We start from the raw sequence: 16,466 nt of genomic DNA, 5'->3' as shown, positions 1-16,466 counted from the left end.
TAATGTTAGAAGTTATGCTGTACCACCGTCAATGTTTTCCTCAGTATATAATGATAGCAGTTATGCTGTAACACGGTCAATGTCTGCTTCAGTATATAGTAAATAATGATAAGTTATGCTGTACCCCTGTTTTAAAGAGTGTGTGTGTGGGGTGGGGGTCCCACGTACAGGATCCGCCCCAGGTGCCAAATACTCTAGGTACGCCCCTGCGCACAACAGTTTTTCCCAATTTTTTTTTATCCTTTATGCGGCCTGGAGCCTCCGCTCGTGATTCGCTCATAATTTACTTATGCAGTGAGAATTTCACCTTTAAAAAACATTACAGTAAGTAATACTGTTGTGTAACTAATACTACATTATCACACTATAATGTAGTGTTATTAACCATGAGCGAGCTGTACCAAAAATATAGAATAACAATTTAAATTTAACATTTGCAGAAGCATATTGTGCGCACAAAATTTTGGCTCTGGGAAAATTTTTGCACAAGAGAAATTTTCTGCGCACACCACCTAAGAAAAATTAGAGGGAACATTGGCCGCACCCTAAAAGTTTGGTACTTTTTTAAAGAAAACGTTTTGTAATAGATATGCTGCCACTCTGTCCCCCCCCGATATGCTGCCACTCTGCCCCCGATATGCTGCCACTCTGTCCCTCCCCCCCTCGAGATATGCTGCCACTCTGTCCTCCCCCCCTCGAGATATGCTGCCACTCTGCCCCCCGACTTACCAGAGCAGACTCCCTGGTGTCTTGTGGGGCCAGAGGGGGACATCTACGCAATACGTGTATTCAACTCCCGGTGCCGGCACTCAGCGGAAGTGCCGGCACTGGAAGTTGTATACGCGTATTACGTAGATGTCCCCCGCTGGCCCCACAAGACACCCGGGAGTCTGCTCTGATAAGTCTTGGGGGCAGAGGTAAAATGCATCGTGCGGACGTTCACCGGCTGCGGCAATGCGCGTAAACAACCTCCGCTGCCGGCACGTCTGCATGATGTGCTTTAACAATCTCCCTTGCCGGGACTCCCCTCGTGGGAATTCCCGGCAAGGGAGATTGTTAAAGCACATAGTGCAAACGTGCCGGCAGCGGAGGTTGTTTACGCTCATCGCTGCAGCCGGTGAACATCTGCGCGATGCGCTTAGACAATCTCCCTTGCCGGCACTCCCCCCGTGGAAAGTGCCGGCAGGGGGGGTGTCTGAGCATATCAGAGAGTAGGATACGGGTCCCCTGCACCGCTGCGGGCGATCTGTATCCTAACCCTGCTGCCTAACTGCATGTCCCGGGCGTCAGGTGCTAGACCCCGAATATAGGCCGAAAAAAGTGCGGCCTATATTCGGGCCAATACGGTAAATCAAGATATTGGGATACAAACCGCCCCCTTAATCTGCCTCCCAGGGACAACGGGGCAGTAACGGGATTAACAATACAATAGGGTCCCAACCTCCACTATCTATTACTGGCCGAAACCGAATCCAGGGATGGCCGGGGTAAATGTCTGTAGTGGTGGAACTGGAGGGAAGGGAGGGACAACATAGTAGTGCACCATGGGGTGGGGGCGTCTGATAATAAAGTAAAACAATGGCGGCCACTCCCTGGTTGCAGATCCTGGCTGTCTGCTGGAGATTATCCCCTCAGCAAGTGGTGGGATGATATACTGCTGTGGGTAACCACAGAAGTCTTTACAAAGTCAGGGCCCATAGTCAAAAGGGAGGAGGCTGGCAGTCAGGCCTCTCCTGGAGCCCCGGGTATGGAGGGTTCTTTCACAGGGGGGTAAGTCTGATGGCGGCAGATTGGCATATCAGGGGCACAGTGGGAGTATAAGGCATATTTGGGGGGGCCGAGTGGCATATGTGGGGGGGCAGAGTGGCATATCTTGGGTATAAGGCATATCTGGGGGGCAGAGTGGCATATAGGGGGTATAAGCCTTATTTGGGGGCCAGAGTGGCATATCAGGGGTATAAGGCATAGCATAATGCATTTTTTCTCAAAGTTTTTTTATTCTGCTGTTTGTTTTTAACATCCAGTTATTTTAAATAAACGAAACATTTACATTTATTTTTTTGCAAGTTATAGGGCAAGAAGTACAAGTTGCTATTCCAAACCCATTTTTTTTCAAAACTGGTCATTCTACCCCATGTGCTATTTGGGACATATTTCAAGCCGGTCAGTTCAATTTACCCTCATGAAACCATATATTTTCAAAAACTAGACACCCTAGGGTATTTCAAATGCTAGAATTTTAACTCTTTCCATTCTTTAATTCTACTACCATTCTTTGTCAAACTTTGTGGTAGTCATTTTTTATTTGCGTTTTCTTGTCCACACATATTGTTATTTAGGTATGAATTTACAGCTCCTGGTGTGTGTCACTGTCAAACACCCTAAAAGGTCAAATTTGAGTGCGCAATTTTAACATCTGGTCAGTTTGCGCGAATGCCCTATTTGTGACATCTTTGAAACCAGCCGATTCAATTTACTATCACCCATATATTTTTGAAAATTAGACAGCCCAAATGCTGATATTTTAACTTTTTCTATGCCTGGATATTTAAGAAGATTCAACGCCAATTTTAGGACTTGCTCATAAAATAATTTTTTACATTTATTTTTACATTTTTTTAAAACTTATGATATCATAGTGACAGCACTGGGTCTTTTGTATTTTTTAATTTTATTAATTTTTATTTTTTTTAACTATTTTTACATTTTCATTTTATTTTTTTAATTTTACTAAAAAGTGAGCTGGGCTCCATTGACCTGCATGGTTGGCTGCAGTACTATCAAAGTTCTCGGAAGGTTCTGGAGAGACCCTCTAGGAACCCTTTTATTTTGAATGGGCGCTGCCATCTTATTAGAGGCAGAATATCTCTAGCAGGTGGTGTCGCACCTACCTGTCTCGCGGCATCCCTCTTGCGCGTCTTCCTCGTGTACTGACGTGTGCTCGGCACGCACACGAGGGGGCGTGCGTACCGAGTGGTCACGTCTTCCGGCCAGTGACAGTCCTGTTCAGGCTGCTACACGCTCGCGGCGCCCGAACAGTACCTCTTCTGCCTGCGAGGCGCTTCCGCGTCACTCGCGGAAGTACCCCAGGCAGAGAGGACTCAATGTTTAGCTGTTGAGCCGCCGCAGCATATCAGCGGCGATCATGTATTTGATCCGCCGCTACATGTTCACAGTGGCTTCAATATTCTTGCGTCGGTCGCGATGACGTCATCTTACCTTTGATTGGCCCGCTCCCTGTTCTCCCGCCATTGGCTCTATTTTAACGTCCTTGTTCTGTGTTTCTGTGCCTGTTCAACTAGTCCATATTATTGTTCTCAGGGTGTTTGTTTCGCTAGTGCTTTCTGCTTGACTTTCACGTGTACCAGACCTCGGCTTTCGTTCTGACCTTGATCCTGCACTGCCTGTCCCGACCTCGGCTATTGTTTCCTGACATTGCTCCTGTGCTGCCTGCCCCGATCCTGGCTTGTTTTTTGGAATCGCTCCCTTTCGCTCAGCTGGTTCATACCGTTCCTTGGCGAGCGCACGCCATTCCTGCATTGTGGGTCCATCACCTATGTTGCCTGATCCGACGTAACAGGTGGTGGTTTAAAGCACCAAATCATCAAATGGGGCCCCTGACTTTTTTGTGTTGTTGAATGCCCCTATATCGAGGCACTTCTGCCATACTTTTTTAGCCCTCAGTGTCGCTATAAATGAAAGGCTTTAACGGCAATTACGTGTGATATAAACTAACCACTCCAGTCATAAAGCAGACAGATACAGCTGTCCCTCCACAAGCCCAACCTGCATCATCTTCATCAGGTTTTAGTGTCGGAATAATTGTTGCTCGAAGCATTTAAGGTAAAAAAGGAACAACTAACCTTACGTTTTTACCGTATTTGCTCGATTATAAGACAAGGTCTTTTTGTCAGAGCAACGGTAAGTTGGGGGGATATAGGAGAGTATAAGGCATATCAAGGGGCAGATTGGCAAATAGGGAGTTTAAGGCATATCGGGGGGGGTATAAGGCATATCAGGGAGGCAGAGTTACAAGAAGGGGTGTCACGGTCAAGACTACTTGCCAAGCCCTGACAGTGTGGAGGGTATGGGCATGAAGGGGTTAATAGCACCAAGCCGCTGGATTTACTAATTTCACCCCTTAACAAGGCATAAGTGATACCAAATTAACCCCCAAATCCTGCCTGTATCCCCCCAGGTAATCTGCCACCACCGGATTCATGAGGTACCCGAATGGAAATATCTCTCTCTCACTCACTCTCCGCCTCTCTCTTTCTCCACCTCTCTCTCTCTCTCACTCTCCCTCTCTCTTGCGCTCTCTTTCACACTCACACTCTCCACCTCTCTCTCTCTCTCACTCTCCACTTCTCTCTCTCTCACTCTCCACCCCGGGCAAACAATATATATATATATATAGGACCCTCACTCACAAGTTTCTTCAATAAGCAGCCCTGTGAAACTCCTTAAGTCCAGATGGTTTCTTATGATGTTGTTCCATTCAGAGTATATCGTGGAGTTCCTCTTTGAGGTCGCTGCATTGCCCCAAATCAGACTCTTTTGCAAGAAAACACCCCTCTGGTCACATGACCAATTATATGACACCTTTTCCAAAAATTAATTCCCATCTTTGATCTGCCAATATGTTATGGTGGGGTAAAGGTGATGGAAAACCCCTCCACTTAAGCTAGGAATGGAATTCCTATAACTCAGGATCATGATCGCTTAGGCCATGAATCACCACAGGAGTCCTGGGAAGATGATACTTCTAGCAGATACAGAGGGCATGCACAAAGAAACTGATTTAACCCCTTAATGACAACTGTTTCTTACTCATAATACACTTTGGGACAAAGGCTCTTTTAAACTTTTTTCATTGTTTCTGTAATTTTCTTCTCTCTCATTTTGTGCAACCACACACATTATATATTGTTTTTTGGACAAGCAGGGCTTTCTTTAGATATTATTTTTATCATATCATCTAATTTACTATGACAAAATATGGTGAATTTTGTTTAAAAAAAGGACGTGTTCTAAAATGAATTAGAAGATTTTTTACTCATCTGCAAAAACTAATGAAAAAACCTACTAAATAGATTCTACTATTTGTCTTGAGTTTAGAAATACCCAGTTTTTCTGCATGTTATTGGGCAATAATTATAAGTAGCGTTAAGCTATTGCAAAACCATTTTCCCCGAAATCTGGTCATTCTGCCTCGTGTGCTATTTGGGACATCTTTGAAGCCGCCCAATGCAATTTACCCAATCAAACCATATATTTTTGAAAAGTAGAACCCCAGGGTATTTCAAATGCTGGTATTTTAACCATTTCCATGCACTTATTCTACCATCAGCCTTTGTCAAACTTTACTATCCAGGTAGATGTCACTGTCAAACACCCCAATATGTGTTCAGTAACATCGATGCATGGGTTTGTTGGGTTATTTAGGAGGTAAAAGGCCACCTTTGTGAGGTGTGCGTTTTTTGGCATTTGGACATCTGGTCAGTCTGTGCCCATGTCCCATATTTGGGACATCTTTGAAGCCGGCCAATTCCATGCGACAAGTTTTGTGAAGATTTAGGACTTGTAAGACTTGCTCATAAAAAACTTTTTGTGTATATATATATATATATATATATTTGGACTTTTTTGTGACAGTGGGGAATTATTTGGACATGTTACCAATTAAAAAAAAATAATTATTGATGTTTTTATTATTTTTTCTTTTTATTTTACTAATCACATTGTGATTAGTGAGCTGGGCTCCATTGACCTGCATGGTTGAATGCAGTACCTGCAGGGGGAGCTTGACAGTTCTCGGGAGGGTCTGGATAGACCCTCTGTGCACTCATTGATCTGACAGTTGGCGCCGCCATCATGTGAATGGCAGCAACGCCATTCACTGATGGCACTTGTGGTTGCTTTTTGGAGCAATCACAAGGCGATCGGGGTAGGGGGTTGTATTACTGACATGCCTCAATACATCAAGGCATGTCAGCAACACCAATTATGCTTAGGAAGCGATTGCTGAAAGGTGCATTTTTCATCCCAAAGGCCATTAGACAGGACACAGCCAAAGGGAGTACTCGATATGCCATCTGCCTTAGAGGAGGTTGAGACCTCGTGTCAACATGGTGGTAAGTCAATGTGGTTTTCCCTGGCACCCCAGTAAATATACTTTGATGGAAGGTTATCACTTGATTGAGCTGCCATTTATGCTTTGTAGAGAGCTGGGAATTGCTCTCTGCCTTCTCTATTGACCCCTGGCTCTTAGCTTCTCCCACAAGGTCCACTACAGGATCACTATCTGATCCGTCCTCTGGTAAACTGCACATGCTTAGGACTGAAGTCTCTGGGTCATGATATGACCTCAGCATATTTATGTGATACCTTCTTTGTCTCTGTCCTGTCTCATCTAGGGCTACTACATAAGATGTGGGGTCCAAACACTGTAGAATAGGATAAGGGCCTTCCCAGGTAGCCTGCAGTTTATTCTGCCCCACTTCATAGACCCTCTCCCCGGCATTGCGGTCGTACCACCTATTCTGCCAGGATTGGGCTGCTTTAAGATTATTTTGCACTAACCCTGTCAAGGTTTGCATCTTGTCCCCAAATTTCAGCACATACTCCACTACTGAAGCCTCTGATGTGGGAAGTTTCCCTTCCCATTCCTCTCTAACTAAATCTAGGGGCCTCCCTACCCTGTGCCCATACAGAAATTCAAATGGAAAAAACAGTAGATTCCTGGGGTAACAACAAATGGGGTAAGTACTTCTCCCAATCTTTGCCCTGGGAATCCACAAATGTTTTAAGCATTTGTTTCAGAGTCACGTTAAACCGCTCACAGAGACTATTAGTTGGAGGGTGGTATGGAATAGCTACCAGATGTTGCACATTTACCTTTTTGCATCAAGTTGGACATAAATTGCGGCCCTTGGTCTGTAAGCATTTCCTTAGGGAACCCCACCCTGCAAAATATACCTATGAGTGCATCAGCAGCTTTATCTGTTCGAATGGAGAATAAGGCAACGACTTCAGGATACTGAGTAGCAAAATCCACTACGGTGAGGATAAACTCCCTGAGCTGCTAGGTATAGCTAAGAGCCCCACCAGGTCCATTGCCACCCGCTCAAATAGCTCAGCTATGATAGGTAAGGGTACTAGGGGGGCATGGGCAACATGCCCAGCCTTCCACACTCTCTGACACACTGGACAGGACAGACAAAAGTTTGCTACAGCGGTGCCCAGGCTGAGCAAGTAAAAGTTGTCGAGTTGTACTCCAAGATGCCCTGCCAATAGGATTTCATGTGCTAGCTTAAGCAAATCTTCCTGGAATTGCATAGGGACTACAAGCTGCCTTTCTACTTCCCAGTGTCTTTGTGGATCTCGAGCAAGGAGTTCCTGATATAAGATCCCTTATCCCAGTACACCCTCTGTGCATCGCTTTCAGTTACAGGCCATTCTGTACGCTGTCTCATGCCTTCCAAGGAGGGGTCAGTGCGCAGAGCAGCCAGGTAAGCCTTATAACCTCCCTCTACCCCAGATACACTTGAAGTCAAAGCCTCCCCTGGAAGAACTTCGAAGGGAGTTGGATCTGACATGGCACCCAGTAGGGAGTTAACCCATTCTCTGCTGATGGATGGGTTAAGTTAGGGACATTTTCATCATCTCTTACTCCTCCACACTCCATTGTTGCCTGCTGGGCAGCCTGCAAACGGGTCACTACAGCTATGGTAGGGGTACATCCAAGTGCAACACTTTTACCTTCTAGGGTATCCGACTGCTTGGGGGCATAATTCGATAAATCCACTCCCCTCATCCCCATGAGAAGACATTTCTGGCTCTGATACATGCAGGAGGCTATGCAACCCCTGCACCCCCCCTACAGCCACTACATTTCCCAGTATCCCCCAGAGTCTCACACAGTTACCTCAGTTTGTTCAGGATTCCTCGGTACCCCTTCTGGTTCACAGGCGTTATCCTCTGGGCCATAATGACAAAGCATTCGACAAATCACTACCCAACAATACATTCACAGGAATGTCCTCAGATTCCCACCTCCTGCAAACCTTTTCCCACACCCAAATCAAGGTACATCTGCTCCATAGGCACTGTGGGGCGCACTCCATCAATTCCTTTAATAGTCATAGTTTTCCCTGGGATAATATCCTCTTTCTTGACAACTTCTGGATGGACCAAAGTGCAGGAAGCTCCAGTGTCCAAAAGTCCCATAGTCACACAGTCCCCAACTGTTACACACTGTAAGTTGTCTCCTTGTGCCTCCTTTGGTCTAGCCACAAATAAAACAGGCGCAGCTTCCCCAGCTGCACCTCCATTTCCATTTGTCCGTGGAGATGGCCTCTTGGAAGGGCAGGTGACACTCAAGTGCCCAATCTGGTTACACCGATAACACCGGCGGGTATCCCCCTGGCCCGATGTGCCCTCCAGATGTTTTAGAGCCACTTGTCATTCAGAGTTAATTGCAGTCAAGGGGTTAACGTTATCAGGCAAAAATCCTTGATCCACCGGCTCCTCCAAATCCACATCTGTCCAATGCCCTGCTCTGAGTTTATCATGTTCCAGGAGATCCAAAATCAGCTGCTCTTTGCACTGTATTTTTGCACTGTATGTCTGTAGTTAGGAGTTATGTCTTTGGGAAATTACATGGGGTATAAGGCATATCTGGGGGGCAGAGCGGCATATAGGGGGTATAAGGCATCTCTGGGGGGCAGAGTAGCAAGCCGTGGGGCAGATGTGCATAACTGGGGGGGCAGGTTGGCAAATAAAAGGAAATAAAAACTAAAAATGCATTTTTCTCAATCATAGTTTTTATTAAATATGAAAAAATAGTTTACATGGGAACTAATATTTACTAATAAAACTTTTTTCTCATAGGTTAGTCATATATTTAGGATGTTTCCTTTCCTTCGAGCAAATATGGTAAATAATTTTATTCATAAATAGGAAAGAACTGAACTTAAGGTTTAACAAAGTTAAGAAGAAAAACCCTCAGGACCAGGGGCCTTATTGACTTTTACAACTTTCATAACTACCATATTTTCTCGATTACAAGACAAGGTTTTTTTTCAGAGTAAATACTCTGAAAAATACCCCTCGTACTGCAGGGGACCTGGATCCTCCTCTCTGGCAGCCGGTGGACATCTGTGCGGTGTGTGCAAACAACCTCCGCTGCTGCCGGCACTTCCCCTGGGGCTTCTATGACTGAGCGCTGGCGTGACATGACCTTCCGGTGCTCAGTAATAGAAGCCCCCGCAAAACGAATGGGCAGCAGAGGTTGTCTATGTGAATCGCGCAGACGTCCACTGGCTGCCCCCACTAGATACCAGGGAGTCTGAAGCGGGGGGGGGGCAAGTCTGGGATGCATTGGTAGTTTGGGGGGACAGAGTGGCATATTGGGAGGTATAAGGCATTTCTGGAGGCATATAGGGGGTGTAAGGCATATCTGGGGCAGATGTGCATAACTCGGGGGCTGGTTGGAAAATCAAAGGAAATAAAAACAAAAAATCATAAACAAAAATAGTTTACATTCATTAATATTTAGTAGTAAAACTTTTTCCTTTAGGCTAGTCTTATATTCAGGCTTTTTCTTTTTTTCCTAAATTAATATTGACATTTTAGGGGGTCGTCTTATAATCGAGCAAATACGGTACATCTATTTCATAGTTCTCAAAATGTTTCTCTGTGTTTTACTTGTTCCTCTGAAAATTTTGGAAGATTAAGACGTTTAAGGAGAACTGTAGTCTAAATTTTAGTATTGATTGACTTTTCTAAATTATACATGAGCGATGATATTAAATTATATTATTATAGTAGCTATAATAATCCCTCAAGGCCTTACCAATTTTCCTCAGGGTAAATTTTTTTTTTATCGCCTATGATCAATCTCTGTATTCTTTTTGACCTCCTTCTAAATCTTAGTTTGTTAGTAAGATTCCTTTCTAGGAATACCAGATTTGTTTTAATATTTGGTAATAAAAAGCTAGCTCTGTCATTAAAATTCAGAATTTCTTAAAGTTCCTTCAACAATTTAATTTAAATACTATGTATTTGTGATCACCAATTTTATATAATTTGGCACCTTGTTTTATACTTTAAAAAAAAAGTTTTATAAACTAGCATGTAAACCCTAACTTAATAAATAATACAATGACTTAGAAGAGTATGTTCGGTTGAATAAATTTCACAAGCTTACAGCAATATTCACAATATAAGGTTATTGATGCTAAAATGTGCATTGTGATGCTGTAACCAAGAATTGGGTGACCAAATGCCCTGGTATGCTCTGGGCTGTTATGTCCCCATAAATGTCCTGTAAACCCTTATTAAGCCTCAAACTACAGTAACTTGATTTTACAATTTTACAACTTTACACAGCAAATATCAAAACAGTCTCTACCACAAAACCAATTTATTGGACTGCTCTCAAATATTATTTGTGTTTGTGAGTATTGGCGACATACATTTGAATGAGTGACTACAACTCATTACCAATTTGTTATATGTTTATAAATGCATTTTTAAATTCTAGACTTATGTTTATCTTCCTAGCAATTCGAAATCAAGCTACAGGAAATTTCATCCTGAATGATGACAAAGAAAACACCATGCCGGATTCAAAAGTATTTGTTAAAATGGGTATTGAATGGGATTATCACAATGATGACAGTCAAGAAACAATTCAAACCATTGGACCTCTGCGTGGTGCTATCACTATTCTTGTAAGTTCACAATCATGATGTATATGATGCATACTTTGTTGTAAAATGTGTATCTTGTAGTTTTCAAACACTCTCTTCTGAACAGGTCATTTTAAAATGTTGCAACTATTTATACATTTCCTGCACTGATTTTAGTACCGTATTTGCTCGATTATAAGATGACCCCCAGAATTTGAACAATTTTTTTTTTAAAAAGCCTCAATATAAGACTACTCTATAAGAAAAATGTTTTTTTTGCCAACCTGCCCCCCAGTTATGCACATCTGCCCCACGGCTTGCCACTCTGCCCCCAGATACGCCTTCTACCCCCTATATGCCACTCTGCCCCCTAGAAATGCCTTATACCCCCCTATTTGCCACTCTGTCTCCCTGATATGCATCATACCCCCCCATTTACCACTCTGCCCCCTGATATGCCTTATACCCCCTATATGCACCTCCGGACTTACCAATGCATCCTAGACTTGTCCACCGGCTGCCCCCACTTGACGCGATGTGTGCAGACAACCTCCATTGCTATCCGGGACTCCTGTCTGTGCTTCTATGACTGAGCACCGGAAGGTCACAACCTTAACTTCTGCCGGCACTTCCGCCAGGGCGCATCTCGCAGAAATACACTGGCTGCCCCCACTACACAGTAGTCGGGAGGGTATAAGGGGGTATGCGGGTGGGTATGAGGCATTTCTGGAGGCAGAGTGGCATATAGGGAGGTATAAAGCATTTCTGGGGGCAGAGTGGCTTATAATGGGGTATAAGGCATATCTGGGGAGCAGATGTGCATAACTGGGGGGGCAGGTTGGCAAATAAAAGGAAATAAAAGGGGGGGGAAATTCTCATAGTTTTTATTAAATATGAAAAAATAGTTTACATTAATATATACTAGTAAAACTTTTTGTTCCTATAGGGTAATCTTATAGTCAGACCTTTTCTTATAATCAGGGTCTTATATGTATAGCTATCAGATTACTTGTATGTGACAAGTTTAGACCACTGACATTTATCAGAGGGGCCGATCAATAATCGGTGACCAAAAATGTCATTGACATGTGATCAAGTAATAATTATGTATTATAGTTTTTATTAGTAATTTCTGGGATTTTTTTATTACCTTAGATTACCCCTTTCTTTCTACGGCTTGGTCATCCGAGGGCTGCCATAATGATCAGATCACTCCTATTTGCCAAGAGTGATCTGATCATCATCAGCCCACTTTTGATGGTGCTGCAGCAGTTGTAACTCACAGCAATTGACCTGGAAGCACCCTTAACTTCCAGGTCAGTGCTGTTATTTTTATTTTTTTATCTTTTTAACTCTTTCAATGCTGATGCTCCAAAGGATCACAGCATTGACTGATATTTAGTCCCAACAAGCTTCTGGGGGCAAATATTAACCCCTGCAATGCCGTGGCATTGAAAGTGTTAATGCTACACCATCACATTTAATGAAGCGATCAGGCAGCAGGGGAGGGTTGGGGCAGGTCTCCACATGAGTGTGGAGATTGAAGAAACCTTACTCCTTGTCCCTGAAGCTGCCTCTGGCACCTGGAACACAAACGCCAGTAAACGGGCGATTGCAGGGAGGAGCCTCTTTGATCACTCCTGTAGGAGTGACCAAATGGCTCATTGGTGCTCTTTTTGGTGTTTCTGGAAGGCCAGGCAGACCAGCAGCAGCAGCAGAGCCCTATACAAAATGGGTATTAACCCCTAAAATGCCATGATCGCAGCATTGAAGGGGTTAACGCTGCACTGTCACTCTTATGGAGCGATCAGGCAGCAGGGGAATGTTGGGGACCCAAGCAATACAGAGCCCCTTTCTTGAAACTGCCTGTGGCAGCTGGGAATGCAATCCCAGGAGGAGCTGTAGGAGCAATCAAATGCTCCGGGGGAGGGGTGGCTGTGCTAGTCTGCAGCAGTGCTCCCACAATCACCACGGTTGTGATGACACGGGGGCAATTTTTTTGCATGACGTACCACGTACGTTACAGAACCAATGAGCCCACTTGGGCATGACATGAAGGGGTTAGAGACTAGTGTATATTCTCATCACAAACATGTACATGCATGCATACTCCCACACTGACCCCCTTACATCAACAGTTTTCCCTCCAGCGTTTAACCTGGGGGTGTGGCAAAGCCTAATGTGTGACACCACTACATTCCTGCCCCCCACCCCATCGCCTCTCCTTTCGATACACGATGGCAAAATGGGGACTTACACAATATTAGGCACGTGGTCATGTTATGGTTGATCGGTGTATATATGCATAATGCCTTGCTCTTGACTCGGGCACTATATATGTTAACATACAGCGAAAACGACATGAAATAAAAACACAAGAGACATGAGGTCGTTGGAAAAAGTGTAAGGCCACAGTGCTTTATTAACTGTGACAAGTTCAAGAAAATATATTAAATATTAATAAAACAAGAGATAGGTTATGCATTAATAACATGTAAAAACCATAACCAAACAACATCTTGTAGGGATATCCCGCCAAATTCCAAACGGAGACCGTTGGGTCGGAACACCCTACCCTTCGAAAGTTCCCCCAGGGACTGAACCCGTGGAGAAAACCAGTTAAACATGAATGTTGGCATAACAACCAATCGTAAATTCAGCATACCTATCTCAAAATACTGCCGTACACCACATACAGGTAGAACAGAAAAAATTGGGGAGGGAGGGCGGGAAATACTTTGGTTTGTCACTCTGATTAACAGAATTTCTGATCAGTGGCGGGAAAAAGGGTCCCCTAAATAGCCACCAAAAAACCCCACCCCTAAGAGGATATGGGACCCCATAGGATGTCCCTTACATGACCCTTAAAAACCTGGCCAGCACGCTTCTAGTTAAATATAGGCCCAGTCATGCAGCCCTTCCTCTTATTATCCAGGGCTTGTCTTTCTATTCTATGCCTGTCTGTGCAACAACACAAGGACAAAAGCAGCTTCCACAACGTTTATTTATCATAATGTCTTATATGCTGAATACTTGATTACATTACAGTAGCTGCCTAGCTTGCAACAAATGCAGTGGGAAGAAAATCTTGCTTGCATGACAGTCTCCCTTGCTTTGTTTGTAGTTCCTTTCCTGTCCCTTGAAATATAATTATTTGGGATAATATTGTCTGGAGCTTTCGAATTTACAATCTACAATTTGCATTAAAATCACTGTTTCTGGGTCCTTTTGCCCTAGCAGTACATGGTTTTGAACCAGACTAAACTGGCCATCAGCTAAGGTGTTTTTCACAATGACACTTGATGATGCAGAAGGGGGCAGGGATTTACAATTGTGTTGTTGTCACCTATTAACAATTTAACTGATTGAATAGGGCATTTATATGAATTACGTACTCATTTACATGACATAATTTCTAAACTTCACAGGTCAGGCTATTGAGGGGGAAGGGTGAAGGATGAGACTAGCCGCCCATAGCTTAAAACTGTATGGGAGAGGACTAGGATGTAACCTACAAAAATTGCTTGGCCTGACTCATAGAAAATGCCCAAACTTCACTATGCATTATAAAGCCCAACCCTATGGAACAACCCAATGGAACAATACTCATACAAACCTTCTTTAGTGACTAAACCCACCATAATTCATCAACATTCCATGTTAAAATTAATTGGAAAGATGTTTGAAATATGCAATGTTATTACTTATTATTTTTTCATTTTTTTACGATAGGCAGTAGAGTTTGTTTGGGCAGTTAGAATGATAAACTTACACATTACACTATCTGTTTTCCATTTGACAAAGCACTAAATGTCTAAATGTGTTTTATTTCTAGGTAATTCCTCATGGAAATATGAAAATTTCATTGACTTATAAGTATATGATACATGAAGATGATTTAAATGTACGCAACAATAATGTTGTAGAAACATTTGAACCAGAATATGAATGGGCTTTGAAAAAGTGGTCTCATTGTTCCAAACCATGTGGAGGAGGTAAACAAACAATATTTCTTCTATACAAAGAGATAAAATACAACATTAAACATGTTGTTGCCGTATGTTGCTTTATTTATACCTGACTGTTAGTAATATAAATTGCAGGACCATCTTTAATGCAGGGAAAAGGGCCGCTCAGCAGCCAGGAGATAAAGATCCGTGCTTCCCCTCTGGCCTGCTTATCACCTGCCAGTAGCAGGCACACACAGTCCCTGAAAGAGGAAACATTTGTGGAGAGGTTTAGGCCACAGCTGCACAGACCTCCACTTTAAGTCACACAGGTTTGATTGAGCTGTGGGAGAATCCATGGTGGAATGTTTGCCCAGGTTGCCATTAAAGATGACAGCCCTTATGATAAGCGCTTTACTTTGAAATGCCAGTAATTGCGTTAGACAGGCAGCAAACCTTTGGTTTACCCTGGTATATCTCAGCTGAAATCTCAGCTGAGCAGTGGTGTACCTAGAGTATTTGGCACCTCCCCACATTTTAAAATGTAAAAACACCTACATTCTCTCTCACTCTTACTCATGTTCTCTCTCTCTCACACTCTTTCACACTTCGACTAACTCTTACTTACTTTCACTTTCTCCCCCTTTGGATAAAGACAAGCCCTGGATATTAAGAGTAAGGGCTGCATGACTGGGCCTGTATTAACAATAAGCATGCTGGATAGGATTTAGGGGTCATCTAGGGGACACCCTATGGGGTTCCTTGTCCTGTGGGGTGGGGTTTTGGAGTGTCTATTTAGGGGACCCTCTTTTCCCGCCTCTGGTCAGATACTATCTACCAGCGTTATATAGCAGTGATCTGTTATAAAGCTGTGAATCCAATCATCAATTCGGATCTGCATACCTTACTTATGGCTGATCAGGACGTAGATGATATGCTGGCTGCCATCAGGGCTGCTGCTGTGACCAATGGTGGCTCGTGGCTGCAAGAGAAATTGTCTTCATTAATTCCAGAGATGCAGGCTGGCCCTTCCGCTTCAGCTGGGGCCCGCAGGAGTAGGCCCCCTTCCAGGCTCAGCCCGGAGGTTGCCAGGAGGCCCACCAGGAGACCCAGAGCTTCTGCTTCTCCCGTGACCCGTGGGGCACCACGTGCGGGCGGCACATCCCGGAGGTCTTCTGCCAGCCGGGGGAATTCTGCTAAACGGGCTCCTGTCCTTCCCTCCCTGCCGGAACCCGCGGTCATGCATGATTCTGAGGACGACGGATCCGCCGACGCTATTCCGCCTACCCCTTTGAGGTCTGCATCCTCCAGGCATGTTTCTCCTCCGTCCGTTTCCCGTTCTCAGCATCTTCTTCACTCCGTTGTGGTCCCTGCTCCTGGCAGCACATCTCCATTCAATATGGCCGCCGCCATGCCTCGTGTATCACGTGGCCGTCAGAGGTCGTCGCGGGCTGTGACGTCATCTCGGCGCCGGGTTGCAGATACTGGGAGCGGCCATCTTGTTGGAATCTTCAGGGATTTGCCTGCTGTTTCGCGCTCACGTAGGGACCGTGCAGCGATTTCTTCACCTGTTGCAGCTGAGGATCAACAGGATTCATCTCAGCAAGAGTCCAGACGGTCTCCTTTGCTGTTCCCTGACGACATTTCCGTTCCAGGTGCTTCGGCTGCTGCAGAACCTCTTCCACCGTCTGGAATGGCTCCCCTGCAACCCAGCAGTTCTGGTGAGCATGTTCAGGATTCCGGTCCTATTGCACCACACCCTCCTACACATACTTCTTTGCCTTTTGCTGTTGGGGGTCTTACTCCAGCTTCTTGCGCTGCGCCC

The 16,466-nt window shown here is 44.3% G+C and overlaps 1 protein-coding gene across 1 annotated transcript in view; it reads left to right on the top strand.

Moving 5' to 3' along the window:
• The window catches only part of LOC149282556 (A disintegrin and metalloproteinase with thrombospondin motifs 2-like), a 241,358-nt gene that overhangs the window by 178,463 nt on the left and 46,429 nt on the right, over positions 1-16,466 (top strand). Inside the window, exons 16-17 of the mRNA XM_089498057.1 lie at positions 10,567-10,736; positions 14,530-14,689. Of these exons, the coding sequence (XP_089354183.1) occupies positions 10,567-10,736; positions 14,530-14,689 (330 nt within the window). The remainder of the gene's footprint in view (positions 1-10,566; positions 10,737-14,529; positions 14,690-16,466) is intronic.

Source organism: Sceloporus occidentalis, unplaced genomic scaffold, assembly GCF_023333645.1.
Source record: "Sceloporus occidentalis isolate IW3139 unplaced genomic scaffold, rSceOcc1.0.p SCAF_112, whole genome shotgun sequence".
Classification (NCBI taxonomy): domain Eukaryota; kingdom Metazoa; phylum Chordata; class Lepidosauria; order Squamata; family Phrynosomatidae; genus Sceloporus; species Sceloporus occidentalis.
The sequence above is the reverse complement of the archived record's forward strand: the minus strand, read 5'-3'. Positions and strand labels throughout refer to the sequence as shown.